Consider the following 16,681-nt stretch of genomic DNA (forward strand, 5'->3'; position numbering starts at 1 on the left):
ACGCAGGCCTGGTAAGACTGGTAGCAGACGTCCCTTGGAAACTTCCTCTCAGGGAAGATCCTCTGTTTCAGGGACCAATCTTCCACAGATGCTGGCTTTAACAGCCTGGTTATCGAAAGCCAGGTGCTGAAGGACAGAAGGCTGTCGGAGTAGGTGATTCCTACGCTGTTGAAAGCTAGGAAATCTACTTCCAGGAAGGTTTATCCAGTTTGGAAGGCTTACATTTAGGGATGCACCGAAATTTTCGGCCGAAAATGGGCCTATCCCATTTCGGCCGAAAATGGGTTAAAATGCAGAAATTAATGGCCGCTTGAGGAAGGAGGAGGGCGCAGCGCAGGTTTGAAAAGACGCGCCTCTGGCCGGCCGCCCGCCTCCCTTTGATGTCCCTACTACTGCGTTCTCTGCATTAATGAACTAACAGACCGAGCGGGAGGGCGGGGGGAGGCGGTGGGATATAACTATGTGAGCCTTCACTTCCCTGTCAGCGGCACGATGTCCATGAATGAACTGACACTCCGGGCTGGAGGGCGGGGGAGCGGCCGCTAATAACTATAACTATGTGAGCCTTCACTTCCCTGTCAGAGGAGATACATGCCTGACAGTGAAGCTCACATAGTTATAGTTATTAGCGGCCGCTCCCCCCCGCCCTCCCGCCCGGAGTGTCAGTTCATTCATGGACATCGTGCCGCTGACTGGGAAATGAAGTGAAGTGAAGCTCACATAGTTATATCTATTAGCGGCCGCTCGCTCGCCCTCCCGCCCGGTGTGTCACTTCATTCATGGACAGATCGTAGTAGTAGTGACATCACTGGGAGGCGGGCGGCCGGCCGGCCAGAGGCGCGTCTTTTGAATAATGGACACCGGAGGAGCTGAGTGAGTAGGAGAGGGACGCTGAGGCTGATGCGGGGGGGTGATAGCTGAGGCAGCTTACCATTGGTATTCTTATTATGCAGCATGAGGGGTTAAGGTATTGTCACTGCTGGTCACTGCTGCATTAGTAACCGACCAGTGGCAGTTAATTAACCCCTTTGTGCTGCATTAGTGCAACCAGTGTTAATTAACACTGATACTGGTTGCACTAATGCAGCACAAAGGGGTTAATTAACTGCCACTGGTCGGTCACTAATGCAGCAGTGACCAGCAGTGACAATACATTAACCCCCTCATGCTGCATAATACAAATACCATTGGTAATTAAATTAACCTCTTGCCAACCCGTCACAGTACATATAGTGTGACAGGGTGGCAGCGACAGGTGTACGTCGCTGCCTGTTTTTGGTGTATGCCCCTGTTCTATCTAATTTAAAATGATTTGGGTGAAAAGGTCATTTTCGGTTTCAGTTTTCGGCCAAGGGCATACTGCAGTTTCGGTTTCGGCCCAAAATTTTCATTTCGGTGCATCCCTACTTACATTACTTGGTGTGAGTCTCGGGGGGTTTCTCCCCGTTCCTTTTCTGTGTCTCGCCTGTTGGAGTTTGTACAATGAGGTGTAGATTAACGTTTGGTTCTGGGCACCATCAAGGGCCAGATTTCCACTTTGGCCATATTTTTCCAAAAGCTGTTGGTGGCAAAGTCCTTGGTTTTAACTTTTGTGCAGGGAGTTCGCCAATTGGCTCCTCCGGTTGCGATCCCTGGTACTTCCGTGGGATCTCAATTTGGTACTGTCTGTACTTCAAAAGCCTCCTTTTAAAAACATTCATGAACTTCCTTTGCTCACTCTGTCGCAGAAGGTGGTCTTTTTGGTCCCTATTACTTCTGCGCATTGGGTGTCGGAGTTGGCTGCGTTGTCCTATCAGTCACCTTTCCTGGTGGTTCACAGGGACAAAGTGGGGTTACTACCCTTTCAGGCATTCCTTCCTAAAGTTGGCCCGGGGTTTCATTTGAATGAAGATATTGTGTTGCTGTCCTTATGTCCTAAGCCGAAACATCCTAAAGAAATTGCTCTACATTCCCTGGATGTAGTCCGGGCAATTCGGGTGTACCTGGCGGTGACTGAGTCGATTCGGAAATACGATTCTGTTTGTTCTTACGGATGGTCTGCTGCGACCATTTCCAGATGGATCAGGCAGACGGTGGTACAGACCTATTCTATTAAGGGTCAGGTTCCTTCTTTCCCTGTCAAGGCGCATTCTACGAGGGCACTCGGTGCCTCCTGGGTCTTTCATCATCAGGCGTCAGTGGTTCAGGTTTGCAAGGCGGCTACGTGGTCGTCTGTACACCCGTGCTTGTTACTGCTGATGATGTTGTTGTCTTTAGCAAACTCTACGATATAGTCCCTTATCATCCCCTCCAGAAGTTTACATACTATTGATGTCAAACTGACAGGCCTATAATTTCCCGGTATATGCTTCTGACCCTTTTTGAATATCGGAATCACGTTAGCTTTCCTCCAATCCCCTGGTACATCTCCTGTCCTAATACTGTCAGCAAAGATCAGGAACAGTGATCTAGATATAACCTTACTGAGTTCCTTGAGTACAAATGGGCTTTCTTGTCAAACCAATCTCTTAACATTCTATGAGCTAGATAGGGGCAGACCAGTAGATGTGGTGTACTTAGATTTCGCTAAGGCGTTTGATACAGTTCCCCATAAGCGCTTAATTTATAAAATAAGGGCTGCAGGTATCGACAGCAGGATTTGCTATTGGATACGGAACTGGCTAGAAGGGCATGTCCAAAGGGTGGTAATAAACAGCGCATACTCAGACTGGTCTGAGGTACTAAGCGGGGTCCCCCAGGGCTCAGTCCTGGGACCAACCTTGTTCAATTTATTCATAAACAGCATTGAGGACGGGATCAGTAGTTCGAAATCAGTTTTTGCAGATGACACAAAATTGGGCAGGGCAATAACTGCACAGCATGAAGCAGATATCCTACAGAATGACCTGGACAAAATAACGGAGTGGGCAACGACTTGGCAAATGAGGTTTAATGTGGAGAAGTGTAAGGTTTTGCACTTGGGGACTACAAACATAAAAGCACAATACACATTAGGAGGGGAACCCTTGGGGGAATCAAAAATGGAGAAAGATCTGGGAGTCTTGGTTGATGATAGACTAGGCAATAGCATGCAATGTTAAGCGGCAGCTGCCAAAGCCAGCAGAATATTAGCATGCATAAAGAAAGGGATGTATTCCAGAGATAAGACTATAATCCTTCCACTTTGGTCCGACCACATCTGGAGTATTCTGTCCAGTTCTGGTCGCCAGTCCTCAGGAGGGATGTGTTGGAGCTGGAGAGAGTCCAGAGAAGGGCAACTAAACTAATTAGGGGATTGGAGGACCTTAATTATGAAGAGCAGCTGCAATCGCTTGATTTATTCTCCCTGGAGAAGAGACGCCTGAGGGGGGACATGATAGCAATTTTTAAATATCTCAATGGGGATCTCGGCTTAGAAAAAAAGCTGTTCAGTCGAAGGGATTGCATGAGGACTCGAGGGAATACAATGCGATTAGAGGAGAAGCGTTTTAACCTCAGGCAACGTGGGGGGTTCTTTACTGTTAGGGCTACAAGACTGTGGCATTCTCTACCACAAGAGGTGGTTTCTGCGGGTAGTATGGTGGCTTTCAAAAGACTCTTAGACGGACATCTCAAGAATCAGAACATTCAGGGCTATGTGAGATGATTACAGCCACACACACCTACACAGGTTGAACTGGATGGACTATTGTCTTTATTCAACCTCACCTACTATGTAACTATGTAACTAAAAGCCTTCAAAACGCCAAGTATGGCTGTCTTGAGTACTGACATTTTTTTTAAATCTGGTGCCTTTAGGGATCCAGTTAACTGGAAGCTGATCGTGGCTTTGTTTGGGTCTCCGGTGTCCGCCGGCTGGTCGCTCGGGCCTTCCGGTGGGACAGGAGAGCCCAGGCAAGCCGCGGAAGGCGACGGGAGGGAGGTCCCTTCCCGCTGCTTGTAATAACTGAGACATTACAAGAAAGCCGTTATCGGCTCTAAAAAACACATCAACGCAGTACAACCCCTTGAAGCAGAAGGCCGCATTTTTGCGTTACGTCGGCATCAGGGTAACACCAGCTAATATCTTCTAGCCTAATATCCTCTAGCTGTTAGAATTCAGTCACATGACTACTTCAAGCTTCAAAGGAGGTTGGTGCTGGACAACCTTTCTCTGCCATACTCTGTAATTGTGAGTCTGAACAAGGAGCAGGTAGCTATATAATGCCCAGCATGTGTCACTAATTGATGGTCCCACTTTGTATATCTATTTGGTGACACCAGCCCAACATATCTTTTTAGGCCTGGACTACGAGGCAAATGCACCAGCCCAGTCCTCCTCCGCTTCAATAAAATATTATAGGTATGAGTTGGAGGCACGCTGAACCTCAGAGTGGGCTGAGACATAGCAGTCTATATCTTACACTCGGAGGTACTTCTCTGTCAGCCAGGGTGTCCTATAGGGCCAATGGAACAGTCTCTAAAGCAAGGATCTTCAAACTACGGCCCTCCAGCTGTTTTGGAACTACACGTCCCATGAGGCATTGTAAAACTCTGACATTCACAGACATGACTAGGCATGATGGGAATTGTAGTTCTTGAACAACTGGAGGGCCATAGCTTGGAGACCCCTGCTCTAAAGCATTAGAAGGATGAGAGTTTCACAAAGCTAGATTTTGTCTAGAAAGACTTATTTTTAACCAAACGGTAATCATGTTGACAAGTAGCCTGTTACCTGACAAAAGAGGAGTTTGAGCTCCTGAAGCATTTTTGATGTTTGGTGAAAAATAAATGATACTGAATCAAGCTTTGGGGCATTTTCATCCTTTTGCTGATTTGATATTTTATAGACACACTAGTACCAGTGTTCCGATTACATGTCCTGTAAAGGATAACCACCCTTTCAGAGCATATTCTTCATCTGTTGTTGCCCTTGTATGGCAGCTATCCTTTAAATAGGTTGTGTGCCCATCTGAAAATATTCCTGACATCATTCTTTTGTGTCAATGTACAGCACAACTTATTCAGAATTGTTCTTGTTGGATTAGTAAGAACAAAGTTTTATAATGTGGTTGCTTTTGTAGGTCCCTGCTGTGTGCCTCCTTAAATGTCACATTTCTAAAGTTCAGCTAACCTTATTTGTTGGAGTGTTCTTAGATTTATGATTGAACTACAAATATAGAAACTACCATTGCTAAATATGTTTTAAGGGTCCGTGCACACTGGGCATAAAAAATACTGCTTATACAGGCATTTTGCAATTTTTTTTTTCTTTTTTCTTTCTTTAACCTGTACAAACAGCTCTGTGTTAGCCTACAGTTGTGCTCAAAAGTTTGCATACACTGGTAGAAATCGTGGAATTTTGAAAATATGACTGATCATGCCAAAAAACTGCATTTGTTTAAGGATAGTGATCATATGAAGCCATTTATTATCACATAGTTGTTTTGCTACTTTTTAAATCATAATGATAACCGAAATCACCCAAATGGCCTTAAACAAAAGTTTCCATACCCTGGAATGTTTGGCCTTGGTACAGACACACAAGGTGACACACACACAAATTAAAGTTGTAATTAAAGGCTAATTTCCCACATCTGTGGCTTTTTAAATTGCAGTTAGTGTCTGGGTATAAATAGTCAATGAGTTGCACTGAGCAGGCTAGATACTGAACTATGGGGGGCAAAAAAGAACTGACAAAATACCTGCGTAACAAGGTAATGGAACTTTATAAAGATGCAAAAGGATATAAAAAGATATCCAAGGTCTTGAATATGCCAGTTAGTACTGTTCAATCACTTAATAGGAAGTGGAAAATAGGAAATTCAGGGAACACTTGATACCAAGCCAAGGTCAGGTAGACCAAGAAAGATTGCAGCCGCAACTGCCAGAAGAATTGTTTGGGCACAAAGAAAACCTCACAGTTAACTAAGGAGAAACAAGCTGCTCTGGAAAAAGAAACAGTATGTGGGTTTTAAGGAGCACAATGCGACAATACTTGAATAAAAATGAGCTGCATGATCGAGTTGCCAGAAAGAAGCCTTTACTGCGCTAATGCCACAAAAAAGCCCAGTTACAATATGCCTGACAACTCCTTGACTTTCCTCACAGCTTCTAGCACACTATTCTGGAGTGATGAGACCAAAATAGAGCCTTATGGTCAATTATGTTTTCAGAGGGGTCAACAAGGCCTATAGTGTCAAGAATACCATCTGCACTGTGAAGCATGGTGGTGACTCACTAATGTTTTAGGGGGTTTGAGCTCTAAGGGTACGAATAATTGTGTGAAAATTGATGGCAAGATTAATGCAGCATATTATCAGAAAATGCTGGCAGACAATTTCCATTCTCCTGCATGAAAGTTGCGCATGGGAAACTCTTGAACTTTTCAGCATGACAATGAGCCCAAGCACAAGGCTAAGTTGACCCCACAGTGGTTACAGCAGACAAAGTTGAAGGCTCTGGAGTAGTCATTAGTCTCCTGGCCTTAATATCATCAAGCTAGTCTGAAAAGATCTCAAACGTACGGTTCATGCAAGACGACCAATGACTTTGCATGACTTGGAAGCATCTTGCCAAGACGAATGGGCAGCCATACCATCTGCAAAAATTTGAGGCTGCATAGGCCACTGTTACTAAAGACTGCACGCTGTCATTGATGCTAAAGGGGGCAATGCACAGTATTAAGAACTAGGGGGATGCAGAATTATGAACAGGGGGGTCATCTCATTTGTTTACTTGTTGCCATCTTTTGTTTTATGATTATGCCATTCTTTTATGACGTACAGTTGCAGAATATGAATCCCTTAAGAAAAAAGGGAAATTCGTTTTGCCTGCTCATTCATGTTTTCTTTAAAAATGTACAAACTGTATATTAACAATTCTCCAAGGGAGTGCAAACATTTTAGCACAATTGTATGTGTCGATGCACATTAGGGAGTTTACAGGCATACTTTTGATGGGAACATTTAGAGGCAGAAAAAAATCCCCTTAAAATTGTGTTTTTGAAAGGAGCTTTCGGACAGAAAAAAAACACTAAAAGCGCATAAATGTGCCATTTAGGAGCCTTTGCACTTTCAACTGTACACTGGAAATTGAGCAGAGGGGCATGTTTTGGAAAAAAAAGTTGTAAAAGCAAAAAGCATTTTTTCTGACAGAGCAGAGGTTCTGCCATTTTTTTTCTGCTCCTAGTGTGCATGGACCCTAACGGTGTTGGCGCTGGAGGTGTCATCTGTACCTTTTACTTTACTATTCACTGATTGACTAACTTGAAAAAAATTGCAGGTCATTTGCCCTGACATTTCATTGGCTGCTGGCTTGTTCTGGAGTGTTATGACAGATCCGTTCTGTTAGGAGAAGTAGTGCTGTAAAGAAATCTAAGTGGGTGATGATAAACTGTTACTTGATCAGGCCTTTTCCCTGCCTGGTTGCTCTTTTTAGTGTGTGTGCATGTGTGTGTCCACTATCGGTGTGCAGAGGGTTTATCCAGTATTTTTAGTATTTTCACTGAGTGGGTCACTCTGCCAATCTGAACAACAGGTAAACAAATGATTCAGTCATTTGTATGTGCAAATTCCAGCTTAAATTGGTTCTAAAGCCTATACATTTTTTACCTTTCCTGAATTCAGGTAAATAAATGTCCCAGTTGCAGTATTGCCCCCTCACCCCCTAAATACTTACCTTAGTCCTCACTTTATTCAGTGCTGTGCCCATCTGTAGCACCTCTTTCCCCTCTCTATGCATTCACAGGACAGAGAGGCAGCAGCGGGAGCCATTGTGAGAAGAGTGGGGGGGGGGGGGGCCAAGCCGGCCTGTGTGTGTGTCTATGGATGCACAAAGCCCGGCCCGGGAGTGAGGCAACATGTCTGCCCCCATAGCAAGCAACTTGCTATGGTGGCAGACAGTAAAGAGGAGGAGCCGAGAGCACTAGGGGGAAACCCCAGAAGAAGAGGCTCGGGGCAGCTCTGTGCAATCCTATTGGATGGAGCTGGTACCCATAACATGTTTATTATTGTAAGGGAAAAAAAACCTTTATAACCGCTTTAAGCTATTGAACTCTGTAAACAGTCTAAAGATAGACTGGTAAGTATGTTAAGATTAAGAGCGTAAAAGGCACACTCACTCTGCCAACTGAAACTAATTTTGCTAGCAGTCCCCCTCCAGTCCTTCCTCTGTCACAGCTGGCACCAAAATCCCTAGTGTTAGCTGGTGATGTCACTCTCTTCATCATGTGACAGTGCTACCATTATGTTATTCTGAACAATCTTGAAGTTTGTAAACTTATTTGGTGAAGATCCGCACAAATTTACTTTCTTGAATTCTGTGACGCATAGTTACTATGCTCTAAAAGTAGATACTACTGTGTCACCTATTTCTCAGAGCCTGCCTTCTGAACTACAGAGGTGCGGAGTCAGTACAGAATTTACTGCTTGCAGGCAGCAAGAACCATGGGATATGTAGTCCTTAGAAACTGAAATTAAAGCAGTAGCTAACCGCCGAAGATTTTTTTTTTCTGTAAGGTAAAGCCATTATGTGCTAGTATGCATCACATATTATGTGAAACTTACCTTAGAACAAGCGAGCTGTCACCGCTGACATGGCTTTCATCTTTACCGTCTTCCTCTTGGATTTGCATACTCCAGCTGTGTGACTGGCTGTAGCCACGATGACATCCTCTGCCAAAAAATGGGGAGCCCCATTTACGGCACAGGACTCTGAAAGAACGTTCCTTCAGAGTGCATTCGCCGATGATGTCACCTTGCTGCAGGTGTAGTTATTATCTTCTTAACGGTGCAAGTTTATGAAATATTTACAGTACCTATAGGTAAGCCTTACCACAGGCTTACCTATAGGGAAAAGTCATGTATGGGAGTTTACTCCCACTTTTTAAACAGCAGAGAAGAAGCTGCAAAGCATGAAAGGGTTTCAGGAAGTTTTGGAAGGAGATAGCCAGCAGACAGACAGCACTCACAACATGAAAGGAGATTTTTTAAGTAAACTTATATTGGATTGTCAAAAAATTTTGTTTTTATTGCTACTACAGTGCTAATGTTATAAAATGAAAGTGTATGCTGTGACCATAGAACTCCTTTAACTGTTTGTGTATTACAATATGGTAGCTTGATACACATATGCTATCACTATAATAATGTATTATTTTTAATACAGAAGTAAATACGGTAAAAATACATGTCATGATTTTGTGAATGTGTGCAATATTATTGTTGTCCAGCAGAGGGGGCTGAGATACTGTGCTGTGCGCAGAGCAAGTTTGTGCATGCTGTGTTAAAGTTTTCCAGTAGAGGGCAATATTTTACCATTTATCAAGCTGACTCCAAAATGAGGAAAATAAAAGAATATGTTTATTATAATCAGATTTGTATATTTATTTTTATGTTCTCATATATTAGTGCTGATAAAATCTGTTATTTATACTGTGTATGTAAATATATATCAAACTATATTAATACATTGCCTATCCGGGGAGTATTTGGATGCTTTAGGGCAGGGGTAGGAAACCTTTCAGAGATTGAGAATTATGTGACAACATGGATGAATGCAAATATCTTGGGGGAGGGATCCACTCTCAGATTTCTTTTCATAGATGTTTGAAAGGTGGCCAGGAGGTGATATGTCACCTCCTCGCCGCCTGATTTAAACCTACAATTTCTGTACTACCGCTCCACAATCCCATGCATTGCACAGCAATTCAGCAATTTTAGGTTTAAATCAGGCGGTGAGAAGAAAACATATTATCGTATGTCAAGCATGCTCAGATTGTTTTTCAAAGGTGCAGTAATGGCTACTGCACTTGTGAATGGTGGCATTTGGTGGCAACTCCCTTAGGACTCAATCATACGTGAAGTTAATGGGTGGTAAAACCCCAGTTTTCTCACCCCCAATCTCTACCCCTTTTAGCTGCAGAGAAGGCAACACCTTGTTGCTTTCTGTGGGCGCTGCTGCCCACCAATTGTGACCCATTCATGTAAATGGGGCCACTATGCAAGCGCCCTGCATCTGCGTGCTTCTGTGGGGTCAAAGGGGTTAAAGCAGGTAAAAATGAGGTGATACAATGTCTCCTCTCAGCCTGCTTTAAGCCCTTGTTTCCTGTACTGTACAAGGTTGCAGGGCACTTGCAGAGTGGCTTTATTCACTTGAGTCGGTCATGCTTGGCAGATGCTACCCCTACCAACCATGACAGGGCGTATAACTCCTGCTGCGGCCACGACATGTGTACATCCTGACCCCCCCAAACCACAAATTTAAATGAGCCCTTACAGTCCTGAGCCCCCTAGAAGGCTGCTTTCATAGCTTTCATTTCAAGATTGCACCTGCAGCTTTCCTGCGGGCTAGCTGCACTTTTCCTCAGAGTTCTATTATATCCTGAGGGTTTGGTGCCTTTTCTGAAACCACACCAAAACTCCTTCATTCAGGATTTTTCCTGTGCTTTTAGAAAATGCACCAAACCCGCAGGATATACTAGAAATGTATAGCTAAGCGCAGCTAACTTGTGTGAAAGCCGCACCTGCACCAGTGTGAAAGCAGCCTAATAGGTGCTATCTTGCCCATACAGATGCTATTATGCCCAATGACACTGACCTGAAGCTGCTGCTAGCTGCTGTGGGTCCTGGTACCAGAGTATGAGGCAAAGCTCTGTTGGTATTGCTCCGCCTGTCACTGGAGCCATTACTGTAGATTAGGCATTGGCTTATGCGGCTGGCTGATGCCTCCCCGGCTGCCTGCTCTCTACAGTGCCTTGCGAAAGTATTCGGCCCCCTTGAACTTTGCAACCTTTTGCCACATTTCAGGCTTCAAACGTAAAGATATAAAACTGTAATTTTTTGTGAAGAATCAACAAGTGGGACACAATCATGAAGTGGAATGAAATTTATTGGATATTTTAAACTTTAACAAATAAAAAACTGAAAAATTGGGCGTGCAAAATTATTCATCCCCTTTACTTTCAGTGCAGCAAACTCTCTCCAGAAGTTCAGTGGGGATCTCTGAATGATCCAATGTTGACCTAAATGACTAATGATGGTAAATAGAATCCACCTGTGTGTAATCAAGTCTCCGTACAAAGGCACCTGCACTGTGATAGTCTCAGAGGTCTGTTTAAAGCGCAGAGAGCATCATGAAGAACAAGGAACACACCAGGCAGGTCCGAGATACTGTTGTGGAGAAGTTTAAAGCCGGATTTGGATACAAAAAGATTTCCCAAGCTTTAAACATCCCAAGGAGCACTGTGCAAGCGATAATATTGAAATGGAAGTATCAGACCACTGCAAATGTACGAAGACCAGGCCGTCCCTCTAAACTTTCAGCTCCTACAAGGAGAAGACTGATCAGAGATGCAGCCAAGAGGCCCATGATCACTCTGGATGAACTGCAGAGATCTACAGCTGAGGTGGGAGACTGTCCATAGGACAACAATCAGTCGTATACTGCACAAATCTGGCCTTTATGGAAGAGTGGCAAGAAAAAAGCCATTTCTTAAAGATATCCATAAAAAGTGTAGTTTAAAGTTTGCCACAAGCCACCTGGGAGACACACCAAACATGTGGAAGAAGGTGCTCTGATCAGATGAAACAAAAATCAAACTTTTTGGCAACAATGCAAAACGTTATGTTTGGCGTAAAAGCAACACAGCTCATCACCCTGAACACACCATCCCCACTGTCAAACATGGTGGTGGCAGCATCATGGTTTGGGCCTGCTTTTCTTCAGCAGGAACAGGGAAGATGGTTAAAATTGATGGGAAGATGGATGGAGCCAAATACAGGACCATTCTGGAAGAAAACCTGATGGAGTCTGCAAAAGACCTGAGACTGCGAAGGAGATTTGTCTTCCAACAAGACAATGATCCAAAACATAAAGCAAAATCTACAATGGAATGGTTCACAAATAAACATATCCAGGTGTTAGAATGGCCAAGTCAAAGTCCAGACCTGAATCCAATCGAGAATCTGTGGAAAGAACTGAAAACTGCTGTTCACAAACGCTCTCGATCCAACCTCACTGAGCTCGAGCTGTTTTGCAAGGAGGAATGGGCAAAAATTTCACTCTCTCGATGTGAAAAACTGTTAGAGACATACCCCAAGCGACTTACAGCTGTAATCGCAGCAAAAGGTGGCGCTACAAAGTATTAACTTAAGGGGGCTGAATAATTTTTCACGCCCAATTTTTCAGTTTTTTATTTGTTAAAAAAGTTTGAAATATCCAATAAATTTCGTTCCACTTCATGATTGTGTCCCACTTGTTGATTCTTCACAAAAAATTACAGTTTTATATCTTTATGTTTGAAGCCTGAAATTGGGCAAAAGGTTGCAAAGTTCAAGGGGGGCGAATACTTTCGCAAGGCACTGTATGCGGCCGGTTGGACTGGGATGAATCTCTGCAAATAGTTTGCTCTGCACCATGATGGATGCTTTGGAACAGCAGATCGGCAACCCCAGGCACGATCAACCAGTCACCTGGCCGCGCATCGACTGTTAGATCACAGTCCGTGGGTTGCCAACCCCTGCTATAGACGAGCTCTCTCTGAGCAAATTGGACAATGTTTTAAAAGGGCTTTTTGTATTCCCTTTGAGTTTTAAAGGATGTAGATTTTTAATCTATTTTTGTGTTTTGTTTGAACTTGATCAAATGTTTCTTTTTCTTTTTTTGATTAGCCAAGGTGAAAATTGCGACGCCATCCCTTGCCATCTGCTGCTCCAACTTGGCCAATCATGGGAACCCTGTATTCATTCATAAAAATACAAGACAATACAAGAGAAGCCAGGCTGAATTTTGTTTCAGCAGCAGACAGGAAGTCACTTGTGATGCTGCCAGAACTCAGCGCTGCAAACTTTGTGTGGCTGATGGTACTACAGTATGATACAGCAATGACAGCTATAGAATCACCCAGTCCCTAGAGCAGTCTAAAGTAAGTTTTAAAGGATGAAAGCCCTACACATGATAAGACCACTATAGATTTATTCATCTTGATAAAAGATCAGTAGGTAAATCCAATGTGATTTGGGGGCTCACAGCCCCCCCTTAATAAGTGCCTAAATGGTGATGTTGATAGGACAAAATTATTGGACAATACTGTCAGACTGGCCCCTGCACTGACATTTTACTAATCCTAGATCCTTTGCTCACATTGTTTAGTATTTTCTCCTATCACTGCCAGCATTCAAGCCCTAACCAGTCCTCCAGACAAACTTCTACCCATCAAGACATTTTGATGTTTGCATAACTGCTCCCAAGAGCCAACCCACTGCTTGCATGAGGGCTGAGGGCTCTTGAGAGATACTGTGATTTTTCAGGAAGCCATGTATAGCACCCTGCCTGTTCCTCCCACCAGCTGTGATCTGACTGCTTTGCAGAGACACAGAGACCCAATTATGACATTACTGGGTCTAAAATAAGGTGTGTAATGAAAACAGGAAAAAAAGCATTAACATGTAAATGAGGGGAGTAAGGAGCAACCAGAGATGACAAAATATAAGGAGACCGAATTTCAAATTTGAGGACTCCTTCATATTTTCATTCTATGGAATCGCTGAAAGAATCACGTGATTCTGTCTGTGTTTCCAAATTGCAGCAAAACGGACAACACGCTTTTGGGTGGCATTCATTTTAATGGCACCCAAAATGAACTAAGAAAGCGGGCATTTTGTTGTGAGGCAAAATGTATGCAATCCGCCCAAGATTGCACTGTATAAAAATGCATTAAGGTTGGCCCCTAATAAGGCACACAAGCTTCTTTGGCGCTTTTTTTGGACCAGAGGGTGGCCCATTCAAATGACTGCTGTTGCTACAAAAAATGCACAAAAAAAAGAAAAACGGAAACCTTTCTAGATGTGAGACGGGAGGAAAAATGATCAGCACAGCAAAAAGTATTAAAATGTTTTATGTTTTTCTTGCAACTAATAGGTGTTATGATATTAATTAGGGATGTTACCTGGATTTGCTGAGGTTTTTCCTTTATGACTTTAGTAAAAAATAAAATAAAAAATGTGGGCCTTATAGCCAAATATCTCATCTCGTGTCTTCTGTTGTGTTTCTCAGGTGTCCAGGAAATACAGTGAGATTGAGGAATTCTACCAGAAGATTTGCTCTCGTCATTCCAAGCACTCTCTGCCTCCTTTCCCTAAGAAGGTGTTATTTGTTGGGGAAACCGATATCAGGGAGAGAAGAGCCACATTCAATGACATTGTGAAGGCTATCGCCCAGGACCGAGATCTGTCCACTGCCGCTGAGCTGCGTGATTTTCTAGGTGTGTGCTTATTGCAGAGTCACAATACTGGTAATTGTTTGTTTCAGCAGTCTTCCGAGTTCAGGGGTCTAAGTAGATATGAGAGAATATTTGGTGATCGATCAAAGTGGACTAAAACCCTTCACAGATCATCTGAGGCAGTTGTGGCCAACTTGATATAGCAGGCCTCAATTACAGCCCTTGACCATCATCAAAGGGCCCCACATTAAAGTCAGTGGATATTCAATGTCAGAGACAGCAGACATACAACAGGATACATTCAAAGTCTGTGGACAGGATACAAGAGATTGTCAGAGACTGCAAACATGATACAGGAAAAGGTCAGAGGTTGTGCACAGGCTGCAGGAGAGTGTATGAGACTGTGAACATGGTATAGTAGTCGTTGGAGACTAGGGACCTGCATTCAGAAGATTGACTGGAGACATACACGTTGTTTACATTATACTGCTACAAATCCTTGCTACTGTATAATATGGCAATAGGGGAAAAATAGGGGAGACTAGTGTCTGCAGGGGCCCCAAGTGCCACACAAAAAATGCCAAAGAGCAATAGGTTGGGCACCAGGGACCTAAGGTAAACAACAGAGTTCTGTCTCTGCAGCATAGTATAATTTCTGTGTAGCAGTTCCCCCTCTGAAGTAGCTATATTATTGCAGAGGTCTCCCTCATTGTTTCCTCTTCTAATTGAATGTTCTTAACCTAGAGTGTTGAGTTATTTTCTCTATCGGTTGAATGTGCTTTACCTCATCCAGTCAAAAATGTCTTGTTAATGTTAACATTCGCTCTGAAAGAGCAACAAATAGAAGCTGACATTTATGCATCTTACAATCTTTATGGGTCATATATATATATATATATATATATATATATATAAACAATATCTCACAAAAGTGAGTACATCATCACATTTTTGTAAATATTTTATTATATCTATTCATGTGACAACACTGAAGAAATGACACTTTGCTACAATGTAAAGTAGTGAGTGTACAGCTTGTATAACAGTGTAAATTTGCTGTCCCCTCAAAATAACTCAACACACAGCCATTAATGTCTAAACCGCTGGCAACAAAAGTGGCACACCCTTAAGTGAAAATATCCAAATCGGGCCCAAAGTGTCAATATTTTGTGTGGCCACCATTTTTTTTCCAACACTGCCTTAACCCTCTTGGGCATGAAGTTCACCAGAGCTTCACAGGTGCCACTGGAGTCCTCTTCCACTCCTCTATGACGACATCACAGAGCTGGTGGAGGTTAGGGATCTTGCTCTCCTCCACCTTCCATTTGAGGATGCCCCACAGATGCTCAATAGGGTTTAGGTCTGGAGACATGCTTGGCCAGTCCATCACCTTTTACCCTCAGCTTCTTTACCAAGCCAGCTTCTTGGAGGTGTGTTTGGGGTTGTTATCATGTTGGAATACTGCCTTGTGGCCCATATATATATCTTTTCATGTGACAACACTGAAGAAATGACACTTTGCTACAATGTAGAGTAGTGAACTTTCGGATCTGGATTTCGGAGCTGGCTGACCAGGGAGTCTTGAGCTGGAAACCTCCTCCCCTTTTTCCTGAACACTTATCACCGCGGATGCAAGCCTGTCTGGGTGGGAAGGAGTGCTCGGCAGGTTCTCTGCTTCAGGAGTATGGTCCCTGGAGGATCCAGGTTACCGATCAATGGGGCTGAGAGCGATCCGGCTTTGCCTGGTTCACTGGATCGGGCACCTGCAGCTGCCCGGTGCACGTTCAGTCGTCTACCCCACAACCTTGACTTATGTCATTCACCAAGGGGGCACCAAGGGTGTCCTTGCGGTCTTGGATGTGTCAATTCTTTGTTGGGCAGTGCGCCTTGTTCCAGCTCTTCTGCTGTTCCCTTTTCAGGTGTGGAAACCTTGGTGGGCGGATTGCCTCAGTCAACAAGCCTTTGAATGCAAGGGGAATGGTTCCTTCATCTGGAGGTGTTTCTGCAGTTGTGCCTTCGTTGGGGGCACTCCAGACGTGGGCCTGTTGGCGTCGCATCTACAGGATAGTGCTGCGGTTTGTGGCCCGCTCCCGGAACCTTCTGGTGGGTGCAATGGTGGCACCATGGGTTCTGTCATGGGCAAGAACATTCGCTAGGTTCAACCTGAACGATGCCGTGGAGTTTAGCATGGTCGTGTGTGCGTGCTCACGGATGGGCCAAGGTCAGTCTCAGCTGCGGTCTGCCTTTCCTCCTCCCAAGTTGCTGCCAATAATTATTTTCGCAGGATCGAGGTGGAAGGGATTCCGGTCTTTCTCGTGGCTCTGGACGGGCCTCGCCAAGCTTGGTACGCTGCCCTGGTCAGGCTGGCCGCGGACGCTCCTTGGTAAATTCCTCTCAGGGAGGAGTTATTGTCTCCAGGGCCCATCTCCTGTCCGACTTTGCGGTCGCTGACTTTGCCGACTTGGCTGTTGAATGCCAGGTGCTGAAGGACAGGTGTTTGGC

The 16,681-nt window shown here is 44.1% G+C and overlaps 1 protein-coding gene across 1 annotated transcript in view; it reads left to right on the top strand.

Annotated features, from left to right (window-relative positions):
• The window catches only part of HS1BP3 (HCLS1 binding protein 3), a 239,529-nt gene that overhangs the window by 58,298 nt on the left and 164,550 nt on the right, over window positions 1-16,681 (top strand). The window contains exon 3 of the mRNA XM_082251314.1: window positions 14,014-14,221. Coding sequence (XP_082107440.1) covers window positions 14,014-14,221 — 208 coding nt within the window. The remainder of the gene's footprint in view (window positions 1-14,013; window positions 14,222-16,681) is intronic.

This window comes from Pelophylax lessonae (genome assembly GCF_965119305.1).
Source record: "Pelophylax lessonae genome assembly, chromosome: 3".
NCBI lineage: Eukaryota > Metazoa > Chordata > Amphibia > Anura > Ranidae > Pelophylax > Pelophylax lessonae.